This window comes from Aotus nancymaae, unplaced genomic scaffold (assembly GCF_030222135.1).
Source record: "Aotus nancymaae isolate 86718 unplaced genomic scaffold, 86718_ANA_hifiasm-v0.15.2.pri h1tg000033l, whole genome shotgun sequence".
Taxonomy (NCBI): Eukaryota; Metazoa; Chordata; class Mammalia; order Primates; family Aotidae; genus Aotus; species Aotus nancymaae.
In genome coordinates, this window is record NW_026988447.1 from 61,907,399 (window position 1) to 61,924,203 (window position 16,805).

The 16,805-nt window shown below is 33.9% G+C and overlaps 1 protein-coding gene across 6 annotated transcripts in view; it reads left to right on the top strand.

Moving 5' to 3' along the window:
* Window positions 1-16,805, top strand: part of CENPE (centromere protein E) — an 83,248-nt gene that overhangs the window by 9,759 nt on the left and 56,684 nt on the right. For all 6 annotated transcript variants that reach the window (XM_012436587.3, XM_012436585.3, XM_012436586.3 and 3 more), the window contains exons 10-16: window positions 859-946; window positions 1,259-1,388; window positions 2,685-2,804; window positions 3,687-3,845; window positions 6,979-7,126; window positions 7,987-8,075; window positions 9,175-9,342. In XM_012436587.3, coding sequence (XP_012292010.2) covers window positions 859-946; window positions 1,259-1,388; window positions 2,685-2,804; window positions 3,687-3,845; window positions 6,979-7,126; window positions 7,987-8,075; window positions 9,175-9,342 — 902 coding nt within the window. The remainder of the gene's footprint in view (window positions 1-858; window positions 947-1,258; window positions 1,389-2,684; window positions 2,805-3,686; window positions 3,846-6,978; window positions 7,127-7,986; window positions 8,076-9,174; window positions 9,343-16,805) is intronic.

Sequence of the window (16,805 nt, forward strand, 5' to 3'; positions counted from 1 at the left end):
AATTTCTGTCATTAACTTAATGATAAGTAAGCTTATATCTAAGGCACCTGTGAAATAACAGCTGTTCAAAGTTTTTTTTTTTGCAGAATTTTTTTGTATGGGCAGTAGATTGAAAACCTACATGTCCTTCAACAGGGTACGGGGTGGGTGAATGAAGTCTGATGCAGCCATAAAATGGGATTTTATACTTTAAAAAAGAATGAAAAAGATCAGTGTTTACGGATATGGAAATTTTTCCATGATATGTTGCCAAGTGAAAAAAAGCAAAGTGCAAAATAGTATGTATGGTCTGTTACTATTGATATCCGTAAGGAAGGAAGGAAATAACTATATATGAACTTGTATGTTTAAAAATCTCTAAAGAGTAAACAAACTAATAATGATTTCCTGGTAGAGGTACAGGAACTGGTTGAATAGGGGATATAAGTGGAAGAGAGCTTTTTCAAAGTATACTTTTTTAAAAACTTTTTGAACCATGTGAGCATATTAACACTTTAAAAATAAGAAATTAGAGGCTAATTTGGTTGTAAGTCCATAGTTGCCTATATTTAGACGTTAAAAAAAATTGATTTGAACTGAAGAGCTAGAGAAGCTCTTTTAGAAAACAGAGCATTCTTCCTTCTCTCTTTTTTTTCTTTTTACTATTTTTCTCAGGTGATAACCTTTCTGATTCATTTGAATAGGTGGGGCGAATCGGGAGAGAGCTCCTTCTACCACTGATATTAAAGATGGGCTCAGGTCTAATCCAGAGCATAGACTTTAGCATCTGCCCTCTAACTTCTCTCATTAACTTAGTGATAAATAAGTTTATCATCTAGAAAAGGAGTCAAGTTTAGTTTTCATATTTGTTTAATTCAGGTGTGCGGCTCAAGGAAGGCTGTAATATAAATCGAAGCTTATTTATTTTGGGACAAGTGATCAAGAAACTTAGTGATGGACAGGTTGGGTAAGTTTATCCTCTTGTGCACTTACCTACTAATTTTTATATTTTTCATTAGGTTGAAAATTGCAATATTTCATTGACACTCAAATGTACTGATTTCTTCCATATATTCAAAAGCTTATACATATGACTATAGTCTACTGAATTTACTTTCTATTTTAAATATGCTTTATTTAGTAGTTTTAATGTGCCTCATAAAATCTGTAAAGAACTAATTTTTTAAACTGTGGCTGATTTGTTTTGCATTAAAAACCAACTACTTTGTTATATAAACATTTTCAATCTTTTTCTCCCATAAACTTATTCCTTACTAAGTGGTTTCATAAATTATCGAGATAGCAAGTTAACCCGAATTCTCCAGAATTCCTTGGGAGGAAATGCAAAGACACGTATTATCTGCACAATTACTCCAGTATCTTTTGATGAAACCCTTACTACTCTCCAGGTGAGTTTGATTTTTACCTCAACTTAATATGGGGGAAGATCGACCTAAAGAAGAAAAAATTACCTACCAAAATTGTCGTAGTTTTTTGAATTGATTAGCCTACCTGTTGTAATCAATTAGCATACCTGTTGTCTACTAAATAGCATTTCTTAATTTAATTTTGCCAGACTTCAGTTGTTTGTATCTTACCTTCACCATTTTTGCCACATCCAACAATATTTTACTGAAATTGACTTGATATTTTTTAAAATTAACTCACTTTTTGTACTTAATTTATGTAAAAGGAAACTTTAGTATCAGTCCTATCAATGACAAACTATTAATAGTTACTTGCCACAAATAGAAGGTAACAAAAAAAGTGTGTGTCTGTCTGTATAAGGAAATAATTCTGAAACTCCTGGTAGTTAACTATTGCCTTCATTCGCTCTGAGCCTAAGGCCTACATTTTGTGTTTTAAAAAGGAAAAGAACCAGCCTGATCAACAGGGAGAAACCCTATCTTTACTAAAAATACAAAATTAGATGGGCGTTGTGGCACGTGCCTGTAATTCCAGCTACTCAGGAGGCTGAGGCAGGAGGAGAATTGCTTGAAACTGGGAGGTAGAGGTTGCAGTGAGCCAAGATCTCGCCTTTGCACTCCAGCCTGGGCAATAAGAGCTAAACTCTGTCTTAAAAAAAAAAAAAAAAGGAAAGGAACAATGAGAAATGTCAGTAGGGGTAGCTTTCTCAATGAAGGATTCAATGTTATCTAATGGTCACCATCATGTACCACCTAAAGTTACTTATGGTACTTATACTCTGAGAAACATTGCATTAAATAGCTGTTGAGTACCAGATCAAGGTACTGTCAGAGGTGCAAAGAGAAACTAGAGTCCCTGGCTTAACAGAATTAATGAATTCTGTGACAAGGCAATAACACTTGTCTTGCAACATAATTGCCTTTGATTAGTAGTTAACTGGTAACTAGTATAGAGTTTAAAAGAAGAGACATTTTTGGCTAGAAGCAAAACTTCGGAGTAGAGGAAGTGTTAGCACTGGACCTTGAGGGGTAAATTCCAATAAGCTGATGTTTTTAAGTTCTCTCAAGATATCTTTTTTTATTCTTCTGAAGACTATCAGCCAGGGTAAGTTACAGAGCATTGTTATAAGGACTTAAAATGTTCCCTTTGTTCAAAAATATTAAGCCAACTGGAAAGAGTATTGATTTTTTTTAACTTGAATATGAGAAAGCTAAATATTAATTAAATTATAATTTTTTTAAGTGTTGGACACTTAGCACTTTTGCATTTTTTTCCAGTTTGCCAGTACTGCTAAATATATGAAGAATACTCCTTATGTTAATGAGGTATCAAGTGATGAAGCTCTCCTGAAAAGGTATAGAAAAGAAATAATGGATCTTAAAAAACAACTAGAGGAGGTATGTATGAACCATTTATTTCAGTAAATAGAAGGAACCAATTAAGAATGGAGACCTGCCCAGGTGCTCAGAGACTCTTATTTCCTGAACGTCTGAGTTGCTACAACTTTTTTTAAATCACTTTTAACAAGAAGAAATCCACTCAAAAAATTTAGTTTAATTTACTATAAAATGTAAGATTTGGTTCTTGAAATTATTTTAGATTTTGTTTTTTATTTTCAAAGGGCAAAATCTGAGATTATCAAATGAGCCAAACAGAGATACTTCTTAAAAATTTTCACAAATACATATGAATTTGGTTAAAAAGAGAAACTACAGAGTTGCTATAACTACTATCTGTATTTTCATGTTATCCTGAATTCCTCTTCTAACCCTTAGGTAGCAATCTAATAATATAGCATAATTACTTATCATTTTAGTTTGTTTTAACCATCATGGTCCCATATTTTGTAGAAATCATGTGTTAATCTTTTTTTAAAATGAGCTAAAATGCAAGATGGTAATCTTATGAGAACATCTCTATCTTTACTATTGGAATCTAGTCTTTGTTTTATGACTTCTGCCTATTCATATCTTCTTAGGCAATTCATAGAGTTATAGTAACAGCACCATTGTCTTTGACATGATACCATGTAGAATAGTTACATGGAAGAAATGATACCATGTAGAATAGTTACATGGAAGAAATGTGTATTTTATTGCAAGTTTGAAAAATTATTGATTATAGTAACTTTATTTTGGTGTTCTGCAGTTAGAGTATATTATTTTGGTGAAATTAAAATTCTTGTAGTTCATATACAAATTTAATATTCTTTTATGCTACTTTTAAGGTTTTAAAACTTATCCACATTTATTAACATAATTCAGTATTGCATTCTATAGGTTTCTCTAGAGACACGGGCTCAGGCAATGGAAAAAGACCAATTAGCCCAACTTTTAGAAGAAAAAGATTTGCTTCAGAAAGTACAGAATGAGAAAATTGAAAACTTAACACGGATGCTGGTGACCTCTTCTTCCCTCACATCACAACAGGAATTAAAGGTAAAATTTAAAAGATGACAGCTTAAACTGGATGTACAGTGAATAGAATTGGTATTTCAGTATGTTTATTATATAGGTTATGCACTTTCTATTCTTTGATACAGTATATTCAAGAAACTCAGAACATTTTGTGTTTTCACAGTGTCTAGGAGATTCATTAAAAATACCAATTTCTGATTCCCACCTATAGAGATTCTAATTCAAGAAGTTTGGAATATATTTAAATAATTTATTTGTAATATGCTGCTTAATAAATTTTAAAGAAACTGGGTAATTACAAGCCACAGGTTTCCAGGATATGTGAGAATATTGTTTTCTACTTAAACAGAAATATTAATCTCAGGAAAATTGATGTAGAATATAAAACAACATAGTTATGTCAATGTAGAGTCTGGTAAAAGAGATAAAAACAACAGTGAACAGTTTGTGTGGTTTGTTTGTTTTTAAGTCTTTTAATTGAGTAGGAATTTATTTATTCAATAGACTTTTTTAGGGGTGTGAGGGTGTCATGATTAAGAGGATGACCTCTGGAACTAGACTGCCTGGATTTGAATTTGTCATTTCCTAACTCTTGGCCTTGGTCAATTTCTTGAATTCACTTTTCTGCTTTTTCCTGTGGAAGTAGCAGTGTGGAATAGCTCGATACTCACCTCATAAGAGTTATGCAAGAATTAAATGAAATAATAGGTAGAATTAGCTTAACACAGAACTTTCCACACAGCATATTCTCAACAAATGTACATTATTAGTATTGTGAATAAGCATTATGTACAAGTCACCATACTAGGTATACAGAAGACAGTCAAGAATTATTGATTGAGTGGTGAGCAGAAAATAGTCCAATGAATGGCCTAGAGAAAAATGTTTCAGGACTAGACCTACATGTGCAAAAGCTTGGAGTTGTGAAGAAACATGATGAATTCCTTGAACTTAAGATGTTCTAGTAGCGGGGGTTGGGGTGTTTTAAACCCCTTTAAGAGATTTGAATGTGACATTTTGCTAACAACAAAGAACAGCCTTGTATGTGACATAATTATAGTTGAGAAAGATGTAGCTGCTGTGAACGTTAGATTGCTTGGGCCTGCAAAGATTGTGACACTGGAGTTGGAGTAAATTGGAGAAATGTTTTGAAGATAAACATAGCAGGGCTTCGCAATGATTTGGATGTTGGGGGCAGGGAAAAAGTGAAGGAGGTGTCCGGAATGACTTGCAAGCATTGTTTGGCTTCCTGGGTAGCTGGTAACAATATTGGTTGAGTTAAGGAACGCTAAATAAAGAACAGTGGAAATGGTGGGTGTTTTATTTGGAATTTGTTTTGTTTGAGAAGTCAGGCAGTAAAATGCAAATGTGTGAATATGAGGTAGAAGGTTTGAGATACAAATATCAATTTGGCCATGAGCTACTACAGATCCAAATTAAAGTTTGTTCTGGTTGCATGTTGAGAGAAGGGAACAGAAGGCAAAGTAACAGAAGGAAAAATCCAGTTGGGTAAAGGCCAAGAAAGAAGAATCCATAAAGAAGCCTGAGTTTAGCTCTAGAGAAGAATAAAACCTAGTGAATATGGTAGCTAAGGGGAGAATATTTCTGGGAGGTAGTGGTCAGCAGTTGTCATATTGTGCTAAGAAGTTAAATAAGATCAAGATGGACAAAAATTCTTTGCATTTAGAAATACAGAGTTCATTTGCAAAAGTAATTTGAGTTAAGTGGTGGGGTGAAATCCACCTTACAGTGTGTTGAGGTGGCCCAGATGGGTGGGATCTTGAATATAGTAGAAAGAATTGGGCTTACGTAGGAGGAGAGACACCTCTTGAATTGTAACAAACACAGAGGAAAGGATAGGCCTCTGTGCAGGTGGGACTCTTAGGAGTTTAGGTTTATACTTTCTTTGTGAAATAGGTTTAATTTTTCTGCTGAGATGGCAGGCGATGATAGGGTGATAAGTTTGCAGAGATGCTAAGGGTTTGAAATATTCTAGCCTTTGTAGGTAATGAAAAAGAAAGCTGAAAGGGAGTGAGGAGTATAGCCACACAGCATTAAAAATCCAGTTTATCTTCTCAGCCAGTCTTTTGGCTCTGTGGCACTGGCAATGCTCAGGAGGCTGATAAAGGTCTAGAACACAATGTCATTTGACTGTGCCCTGTGGGCTACACATAAGGGACAGAGAATGGGTCAAATAATTTGAGAACATTGACCTCAAATTTCAAACATGATCGCAGTGATGGTCTATGAAATCTAAGATGATAGGGTGAGAACTAAGAGAGAGATGGCAAAAAAAAAAAAAAAAAAAAAAAGTCATGCAATAACGGATAGAGCTAAATAGCCCCTGATAAGATAAATAGCCATAGTGGCATTAACTAAATCAGTGAGTTGGAAGGATAGCAACTGCATTAAGAGCAAGAGGTCTAGGTTTATGACTTCCAGATAATGACAAGGTCCAGGTGTGGCTTTGGTAGCAAATGGTGTTAAACTGAAGGTTTTTGGAGTCGAGGATTTATATATGACACAGCTTTTGCAGAGTGGGATGTGTAAAGGGCTGGCCATTTCAAGGAGAAGGACAGCACACAGAGAGGCATGAGAGTATGCAGTATATTCTGGGGACAACAAATAGTCTTAAGAGGCAATGTGGTAGAAAGGTTGTGTGGATAGGCTCTAAAGTTAAAGACATGGACTCAGTCACCAATTTGCTATACAGCCTTATACAACTTCTCCAAACTTGTTGGAAACACAGCTTATCTGTTAAAAAGATGTAGTAAGGATGATACTTGATACAAGTATCATCACAAACACTTAAGAGGCAGGCACAAGAAGAGAAAACAAAGTAGAGTGAGCAGTAAGGACAGCCAGCTGGGTAAGGTAAGAACCAGGAGACAGGGGTCCCTGAAGTGTTGAGGAAGGAGGGGATAAATGATGAGGAGGACAAAGTAGAAAAAAAAAGAAAATGATAGTTAGAGTGAATTAAGGAGTCAAGAGTTTGATTTAAAAAAAAAAGCAATATCCTTAGACTAGTAAAATTTTAATCTGGCTTAATAAGAATTCTACCAAGTCAATGGTTTTCAAAAATAGAAACTAGTTCCCTTGTTTCATTATTTTGAACACAGATCTACATGACATAATTTTGATTTCTTCTTTTTAGGCTAAAAGAAAACGAAGAGTTACTTGGTGCCTTGGCAAAATTAACAAAATGAAGAACTCAAACTATGAAGATCAATTTAATTTGCCAGCAAATGTAACAACAAAGGCACACAAGCCTTCTTTAAGTTTATTAGGAGAAATTGATGAATGTGAGTGTTTTTTTCAAGTAGAACTACATTAAATTATAAAAACATCCTTATAAAGAGAAACTATGTTTACCGCTCAGTTAATGTGATAAACATGTTTAAATAGTGTGTATTTCAGATGTGATTACAATGGAGATTATGATTTAAATAAGTAAGTGTAAAAATACAAAAAAAATATAGCTGTGCATGGTTGCAGACGCCTGTAATCCCAGTAATCCCAGCTACTCAGGAGGCTGAGGCAGGAGACTCTCTTGAACCTGGGAGATGGAGCTTGCAGTGAGCTGAGATCCATTGCACTCCAGCCTGGGAGATAAGAGCGAAACTCTGTCTCAAAATAATAAATAAATAAATAGAAAGTAATCATTCATAAATTCATTATTAATTCTGAATCTCCTAAGAATGATGCATTAGTTGAAACACATGAGACAGGTGTTTTTATTTTTGTTCTAGTCATGATTCAATTAAATTATTATATGGCATCTGCCTTTGCTAATCTTAAAAGAGTGGCATTGATGTAAGAATCTGTTTCAAAATTATTTCTTCAATATTACAATCTGTTTGGCGGGGCATTTTTAATCTACTTATAATGATCAAATCTCAAATTCAGAATTTGTCCTTTTAACCTATATTTCATTGGGGATCCTATATTATATCACTAATTCCAATCAGTGATTATCTTAATTCATACAATAATATAAATGACCACAGCTATTAATGTACTTTTAGTATTCATACTCTGAGCACATATTAGTTAATTTGAAGTTCTTATTACCTTTGATAAGAATTTTTATAGTAATCCTTAATTTGACTTAGGAAATTTGGTAAACATGTTTATGGACAAATTTTTTTTTCTCTGATTATAGCTCTCTGTTCAGAGTCTGATGTTTTCAGTAACACTCTTGATACATTAAGTGAGATAGAATGGAATCCAGCAACGAAGCTACGAGATCAGGTAACAATGTATTTTACAGCATGTAATGCTTTCGCTCTTCTTAGAATTCTTTTGTTATTAGATTTTATTGTTACTTGTTCTCATTTAATTTCAGTAACTATTTTGGCTCTAATGAAGGCTTCTCTCACTCTTTACACATCTACTCCATAATCATCAGGCATCTAGGGGAAGGCTAAAAATTTCATAAGGCAGACGTGCTAGTAGGTAAACCTTCGCTTCTAGCTCTTTACTGGCAGATCTTAGTATTCATGATGTTTGTAAAGTTTCTGTTTTGCCTTGATAAACTTCATGAGGTTAAAAAGACTTGATTTTAAAAGTGTCAGTTCTCAGGCATATGTACTGTATAGAATAATAATACATCAGGGAGAGCTAATTTTGGTGAATACATTAGTAAGTTTAGATTTCATGTTTACTTTGTAAATTGCTTGTGTTTAAAGACATATAGTTGTATAATGCATTATAAAATTTTCATTATACTTTTAGAATATAATTGCAGTGCTCCTTATTATTGTTAGTTTATGCCTGTAAAGTATTATTGACAAAGCATTTTTGTGTTCCTAAGACATATATTAGAATACATATATTCTTGGTTTTGTTTTGTTTGTTTGTTTGTTTGTTTTACAATCTCTGGTGTAAAAAAGTATCTTTTAACTCATGATTTATCTCTTTCTCATAATAATATAGAAAGTAAAAATAGGCCTCTTTAAGTACAGTAAAACATAGCTATCATTAGTTTTAGAGGTCAATAAACAATATCTCTGTTATCATTCCTAAATTCAGAGGCATCTGAGACATAAAATAGGAGTTAGTAAGATTGGGGAATTAAATTATCAGTTTTAATACTGAAGAGCTTGAGGATTTATGGTCAAAATTCCCTGTCAGGCACAGGCAAACATATAATTTATTGATATGATTTTTAAAATTCTAATTCTTTCAGAATAATCTATTCTAAGTTAGCTAGTTTACCAAAATTTTGGCCTTTAGAAAGATACTGAATCAAAGTTAAATTAGTTATTTAAATAATCCAAATTTTGTTAAGGAAACAAAAAATATATTATATGAATTTCCTGACTGGAAAATCTGTTCTTGTTTATAATAGGAGAATGTAGAAAGTGAGTTGAACTCACTTCGTGCTAATTATGATAATCTGGTATTAGACTATGAACAACTACAAAGAGAAAAAGAAGAAATAGAATTGAAATTAAAAGAAAAAAATGATTTGGATGAATTCGAGGCTCTAGAAAGAAAAACTAAAAAAGATCAAGAGGTAAGACAGACAGAAATGTGAAACTAAAACTAAAAGCATACTTTTAAAAGAAGTATTCTCTTTTTTCTATAATGTAAGCATTTTTATATTTTATTTTTTAAAGGTACAGATAACATTTTATATGTTTATTTTGTACAACATGATGTTTTGAAGTATATATACATTGTGGAATGGTTAAATCTAGCTAACAAATATACTAACTTACATAGTTATTGTTTTTGTGGTGATAGCACTTAATATCCACAAATTTTACATTTTTCAAGAATACATTGTCATTAACTGTAGTCACCTTGCTGTACAATAGAGCTGTTGAAATTTATTCCTGCTATCTAACTGTAGTTATGTCATCGGATCAAGATTTCCCCATCCCCTTCTCCCTGCTAAACGCCCCAGCCTCTGATAACCACCATTATACACTACTTCTAAGAGATCAACTTTTTAAGATTCTGCATATGAGTGAGATCATGCAGTATTTGTCTTTCTGTGCCTGGTTTATAATGCCCTTTGGGTTCATCCATATTGCAAATGATAAGATTTCTTTTTTTTTTTTAAATAGTGAAGAATAGTCTGTTGTGACTATATACCAAATTTTCTTTATCCATTCTTCTGTTAGTAGACACAGGTTGGTTCCATATCTTGGCTATTGTGGAAAGCGCTGCAGTAAATAAGGGAATGCAGACATCTCTTGGACATGCTCATTTAATTTCCTTTGGGTATATATACCCAATAGTAGAACTGCTTGATCTTATGGTAGTTCTATTTTTACTTTTTTGAGGAACCCTCATACAGTTTTCTGTATATTCCCACCAACAGTATAAAAGATTCCCTATTGTCCACATCCTTGCCAACAAGTTCTCTTCTGTCTTCTTGGTAAGCCATTCTAACTGGGATGAGGCAATACCTCATTGTGGTTTTGATTTGTATGTCCTTGATAGTTAATAATATTGAACATTTTTTTTCATATATCTGTTGGCCATGTGTATGTCTTCTTTTGAGAAATGTCTATTCAGATCTTTTGCCCATATTTAACTGGGTTGTTTGGGGTTTTTTGCTATTGAGTTGTTTGAGTTTCTTATATATTTGGATATTAATCATGTGTCAGATGTATAGTTTGCAAATATTTCTGCTATTGCATAGGTTGTCTCTTTATTGATGGTTTCCTTTGCCTTTTAGTTGTAATTCCATTTATTTATTTTTTGTCTTTTTGCTTGTGCTTTTGAGGTGTTACCCAAAAATTCCTTGTCCAGACCAATGTTATGAAGCATTTCCCCTATTTGTTTTCTAGTATTTTCATAGTTTCAAGTCTTAACATTCAAGTCCTTAACTCATTCTGAATTGATTCTTGTATATGATAAGAGACAGGATCTAGTTTCTTTCTTTGACATACAGATATTTATTCACTTTTCCCAGCACCACTATTGAAGAAGGACTGTCCTTTCCCCAACATATGTTCTTGGCACTTTTGTCAAAAATCAGTTGACTGTATGTATATGCATGGATTTATTTCTGGGTTCTCTGTTCTATTGGTGTGTTTGTTTTTATGCCAGAAGCAAGTTGTTTTGGTTACTATAGTTTTGTAATACATTTTGGAGGCAGATGCTTTGATGCCTCCAGATTTGCTCTTTTTGCTCAAGATTGCTTTGGCTATACACAGTCTTTTGGGGTTCTATACAAACATGAGAATTGTTTTTTTCTACTTTTGTGAAGAATGTTGTTGGTATTTTGATAGATATCACATTACATATGGATCACTTTGAGCAATATGGACATTATAACAATATTCTTCCAATCCATGAACATGCATATCTTTCCATTTGTGTCTTCTTCAAATTCTTTCATTAATGTTTTATAGTTTTTATTTAAGAGATCTGTCATCTCCTTGGTTAAATTTATTTCTAGATGTTTTTCTGCTAATAAATGAGATTGTGTCATTTGTAGATAGTTAGCAATTAACATATAGAAATACTACTTTTTTGTGTGTTGATTTTGTATCCTGAAACTTTACTGAGTTTTTTTTATTAGTTACAGTTTTGGGTGGAGTCCTTAGGGTTTTCTGTATATAGGATCATATCATCTACAAATAGAGACAATTTAACTTCCTCCTTTCCTATTATGTTTTATTTTTCTCTCTTGCCTACTAGCTCTAGCTGAAACTTCCAGCACTATGTTGAATAAAAGTGGGAAAAGTGGACATCCTTATCCTGTTCCAGGTCTTAGAGTAAAAGGCTTTCAACTTTTCCCATTTGGTATTAAGTTAGCAGTGGGTTTGTTATATGTGGCTTTTATTGTGTTGAGGCATATCACTTTAATACCTAATTAAGAGTTTTTATCATGAAGAGGTATTGAATTTTGTCATGATTTTTCTGCATCTGTTCAAGTCATTTTATGGTTTTTTTTCATTGTTCTGTTAATATGGTATGTTGCGTTTATTGATTTGTTTATGTTGAACCATTCTTATATTTTGAGATGAGTCCCACTTGATCATGGTGAAGTATCTTTTTTATGTGCTGTTAAATTCAGTTTCATAGTGTCTAGTTCAGTGTTTTTCCGACTGTTCTCTCACTGTCTTCTTTTTTGGTCAAATGATTTTCTCTTATAATATGTTTTAATTTTAGTGTATCTATTAATAGGTTTTTTGTGGTTACCATCAGGCTTATAAGAAAAAGTCTTACAATTATGTCAGGTTATTTTAAACTGATAACAGGTTATCATTGATTACTAAACAAACTCCACACTTTATCTCCCTCCACCTTCTGAATATTTTGTGTTCTAACTTTGGATGTCACAACTATTTTCCCTCAGTACTTTGACTATATCATTGCACTCCCTCCTGGCCTGTGAATTTCTGTTTAGAAGTCTGCTGCCAAGCATATTGGAACTTTCTTCTATGTTATTTGCCTCTTTACTCTTGCTGCTTTGCTGCTTTTAAGATTTTGTTTGTCTTTGACTTTTGAGTTTGCATATAGTATGTCTTAAGGCACTGTCATTTAGATTAATCTGATTGGTAACCTTTGACCTTCCTATAGTGGATATGTATTGCTTTCTTCAGTTTTGGAAAGTTTTCTGTTATTATTTATTTAAATAAACTTTCTGTCCCTTTGTCTTTCTCTACTTTCTCTTGAACTGTAGTGACCCAAATATTTGCTTTTTTGATGTTGTCCCATAAGCTTTCTTCATTTCTTTCATCTTTTTTTTTTTTTTGCCTCCTGACTGTGTATTTTCAAATAGCCTGTCTTAGCTCACAAATTCTTCTGCATGATCAATTCTTCTATTAATGTTATTTATTGCATTTTTTATTTTGTTCATTATATTTTCCTGCTCTAGGATTTCTGGTGTTTGTTTTTTTTTTCAGTCTCCCTGATAAATTTCTGCATTGTTTTCTTGACGTTTGCTGAGCTTTCCTAAAATAGCTATTTTGAATTCTTTTGCAGATTTTACATCTCCATCTTTTAGGATCAGTCACCAGTACCTTACTTTGTGCATTTGGTGACATCATGTTTCCCTGATCATGATGCTTATGGTCATGCAGCAATGTCTGCACATTGAAGATGAACTTAGCTATTTTAGTCTTCACCATCTTTATAAGGTCTTTTCAAGATCCATAGCATTACTGAGGTCAGGGTGTTATCCTGCAGAGGCACTACTGGACGCCTTTCTCTGTAGGTCCCAGGTGGGCAGAGCTGTTCTTATTCCACAGATAAGAGGGGCCAGGATCAAGATCCAGGCCATTTGAGAATCTGCTGATGGACAAGGGTTAGAAAATCTGCTACAGGGACTTGGATACGCATGTCTCCCTGCAGGACTCTGACTGGGTAAAATTGTTCTCAGGCTATAGCTAGGAGAATCTGAAACCAAGCTTCAGAGAGTTAATTCAGAATGTGCTGTGGGACCAATATTGGTAAGCTTAACCTGGTGGCACCCCCAGTAAAGACTCCCAGCAGTTCCTTATGCAGGGAGATTGCTTGCATTCTGTAGCTGGGCCATTCAAAGTTCTTTCCAGAACTGCTTTGGGATGGAGGCCAGCAGACCTGTCCTGCACAGGCATGATAATTGGCAGGGTGCAGTAGAGAGGACCTGGAGTCAAGACCCCTTTAGGATCTATTATGGAAAAGAGTCATCAAACCTGTCCTGGTGGCTGGGGGAGGTGCTTCACCCAGCAGCTCCCAACACAGTCAAGATAGCTTCCTGACTGCAGCAAAGAGACACTGAAGCTGAGATAGGGCCCCTTCAGGATCTGTTGTAGGATGGAGGACTGCAAGCCTGTCCCAGTGGCTCAGACAAGTGCATCTCTTGGAAGTTCTCTGTGTGAGTGGGATACTGCCAGGCTGCAGCAGGGAGGGGCTGGAGCCAGTACATGTCCCCTTCAGAATCTGCTATGCGACAGAGGCTGGCAAGCCTGTCCTGGTGGCTCAGATGGGCATGTTTCCCTCTGGGTCCTTGTGCAAACAGTACTAAGCTAGCTCTACAGTTTGGGGAGGGCAGGATCCAAGTTACAGGCTAAGTTGGGTCCACTGCCAAGACAAATGTTGACAGATGAAAGAAGCCTTGTATGATTCCTCCTGGATCCCTTGACAGATAGTTTTGGTTGCAGGCTCTAGGCCAAACAGCTGTAGCTAAGTCCTTCAAGGAATGGGGCCATTTCTGCATATGAACCTGGGAGGACAATTGGCAGGTCTCCCACCTGGCTGTTAGTATGCACTCAAAACAACACATCTAGGTCTTGAGTTCTACTGGGGTTTTGCAACCTCCTACCTGAATCCAAAGGCTCCCACGAAGCGACTTTTGTCTGTGATAGGTACAGAATTCTTATTTTGGGGGATTATGAGCAGGTGACCTCCTATTCTGTCATCTTGGCATCACTCAGAAGTATTCTCTTAAAAAGATTTTTTTCTAAGATTGAGATATTGAGGATCTAACCATTTTTCATATGTATACACAATTTAGAAAATTTAAGAAATATTTTCTTCATTTATATTTTTAAAATAGTTCAATTATATTTGTTTTCCTTGTGCTTATGCAAGAGAAGAAGGAATTAAAAGCATCTATGGGAAGGTTTGGTGTATCTGCCTCTCAATGGATTTGTCTTGAAATTGTTTCCTTTTAGTTGGTATAATATGTTTTATTGAACATACCATAAATGCTGCCTAGAGCATAGTCATTTCCTACTGAGATCAGTATGAATTTTAATACCTAGATGACTATTTTATATATGGATGCTACATATTAATGGATTTCTTTTTCATTAGAAAGTATGTTTCTAAATAATTAAAACATTAGAATAGCTGGAATAGCTAATTTTGTACATTTTGTTTTTCCTTTCTCCATCTGAGAGTTATGTGAAAATTAGTATAATTAATACTAAGTAGTTTTAATGGAATTTTTAGAAACATCCCTTATTTTCTAAGTATATAATAGTAGGCTACATATTAAGAGAACTTAATCCAGAAACCGTCAGACTTTAGGGACTCAGAAATTGTCCAAAACATTAAAGGGAGTTCTTAGTGCAAAGTGTCCTTAACCTAGAGGCCACAGATGTTGTGAAATTATTTTGCCAGAATTTTTCAATTCATTTTTCTGGAACAAGAATCTGTAGTTGTTATCAGACTTGCAAAGTGATTCATGAACGCCCCCCTTCTGAAAAAAATAAGACCAAATGTTTTATGTAGTTAAAAGATGAACTAATTTGCAGCTACTTTTCCGACTTGTGTGTGGCTAGCCCAAAAGGCCATGATCGTTTTCCCTCAATATCATTGTTCAGTTTCTCACTCTTTTTTCTTTTTAAAGGAAAAAAGAATTCTATGCCAAAGCTATTATTTACATTCTACCTACAAATTAAAATTATTTCTTCATTTCATAGATATTATATCCAAAGAGGTAAAAATCTGTAAGTTCTCCACAGGGTTTCATTTTAGCTTGTTTTAAAATCTGCACATTAATGAAGTGTGAAATGTCATGCATGTCATAACCATTGGACTTTAATCAATAAAACTAGGTTATATGGAAAGGAGTAGCCTAGTGTCATGATTAAGAGCATGGTCTCTAGAGTGAAACTGCCTGGATTTAAGCCCCCGTTTTGCCACTTATAAACTCACTGCAGATTCAATCCTATTATGAATTATTGGTAACGCCTGGGGAAAGTCATTGAATCTCGGGGCTTCCTATGTTTCTCTACCCTTGAGGCAGAGACCAGGTGCTTACCAAGGTCCCTTCTGACTTTAAAATTTCATCTAATTTTGGTATGTTTTTTATATGTAAAAATAATATGACATAAAACTAACTTTTGGCATAAGTGGTAATAATTTTTCTAATATTTTTCTCACATCATTAGTATATTTAGTTAATAAGAAAAATTGGAGCTTACTGAATTGAGTCAACACAGAGATTACAAAAATACCACAGAATATATGACATGTATCACAATGCAATTTTTCTTCCATTTTAACCATAGTTGAGGGGAGAAATAATCCTACTCCCTTCTTTTTAAATTTCTTTTTCTTTTTTTTTATTAAACACAATGCTCAGCTTTCTAATCTAAATAGATACATAATTTTAAAAAAAATTTTTTATAGAGATGGGGTCTTGCCATGTTGCCCAGGCTGGTCTCAAACTCCTGGGCTTAAGTGATCTGCTTGCCTCGGCCTCCCAAAGTGCTAGCCACTGCGCTAGGCCCTTTATTTTTAATTGGACACAAATTTTAAGGTTACCTAAAAGATTGTGTAATAAAAACTTAACCTGTTCAAAAACAGTTTTGAAGTATCTAGTCTATGTTAATCTAAAAATTGGAGTCTATGTGTATATAGCAAAATATGTTTGAAAACCTACATCTTGGGGCAGGGTTATCTAAAAAGGAATAAAAGTCAAATTATGGCCTTATGACATGGTTTTCATAAAGTTTTTGTCAAAAATCACCAAAGCTGTAGATCACTTTCTAATGGGAATATAGTGACATGAAATGCTTAAATAGTATGTTTTAGAGGGAGAATGAAAAATGTCAAGTATCATCATACTTGAGGGCTAAGAAAAATCTTTACCATCTACCTATTTTAACTTGGTGTATTTAATTTTATAATTTTTACTACCTGGAGATTTAAGTTAAATATTTCATTTCACCTACTGACAATTACCATTTAAATCTGCAATATTTTCACATGTAACAATGAATTCATTGCTGATCAGGTCATATGTTTAAATCATTTTTCCTTTTTACACACTTTCACTTTATGCTCAGCATCTTAAACATGTCATTGGGAGATTACACTTTAATTTTTACAAAAGTTAATTATTTTCTATATATAAGAACCAGTAAAGTAGGAAAATTTTCTTTTCTAAATGAGTATTCTTTAAATGTTTTCATTATCTATGGCTCTACTACTCTGAATGTACCCGATCTCTTCTAAATATTTTTTAAATTAAGATTGATTTTTGATCCTTCCTTATCGAAAGTTAATTCTGCCATTTTCTTT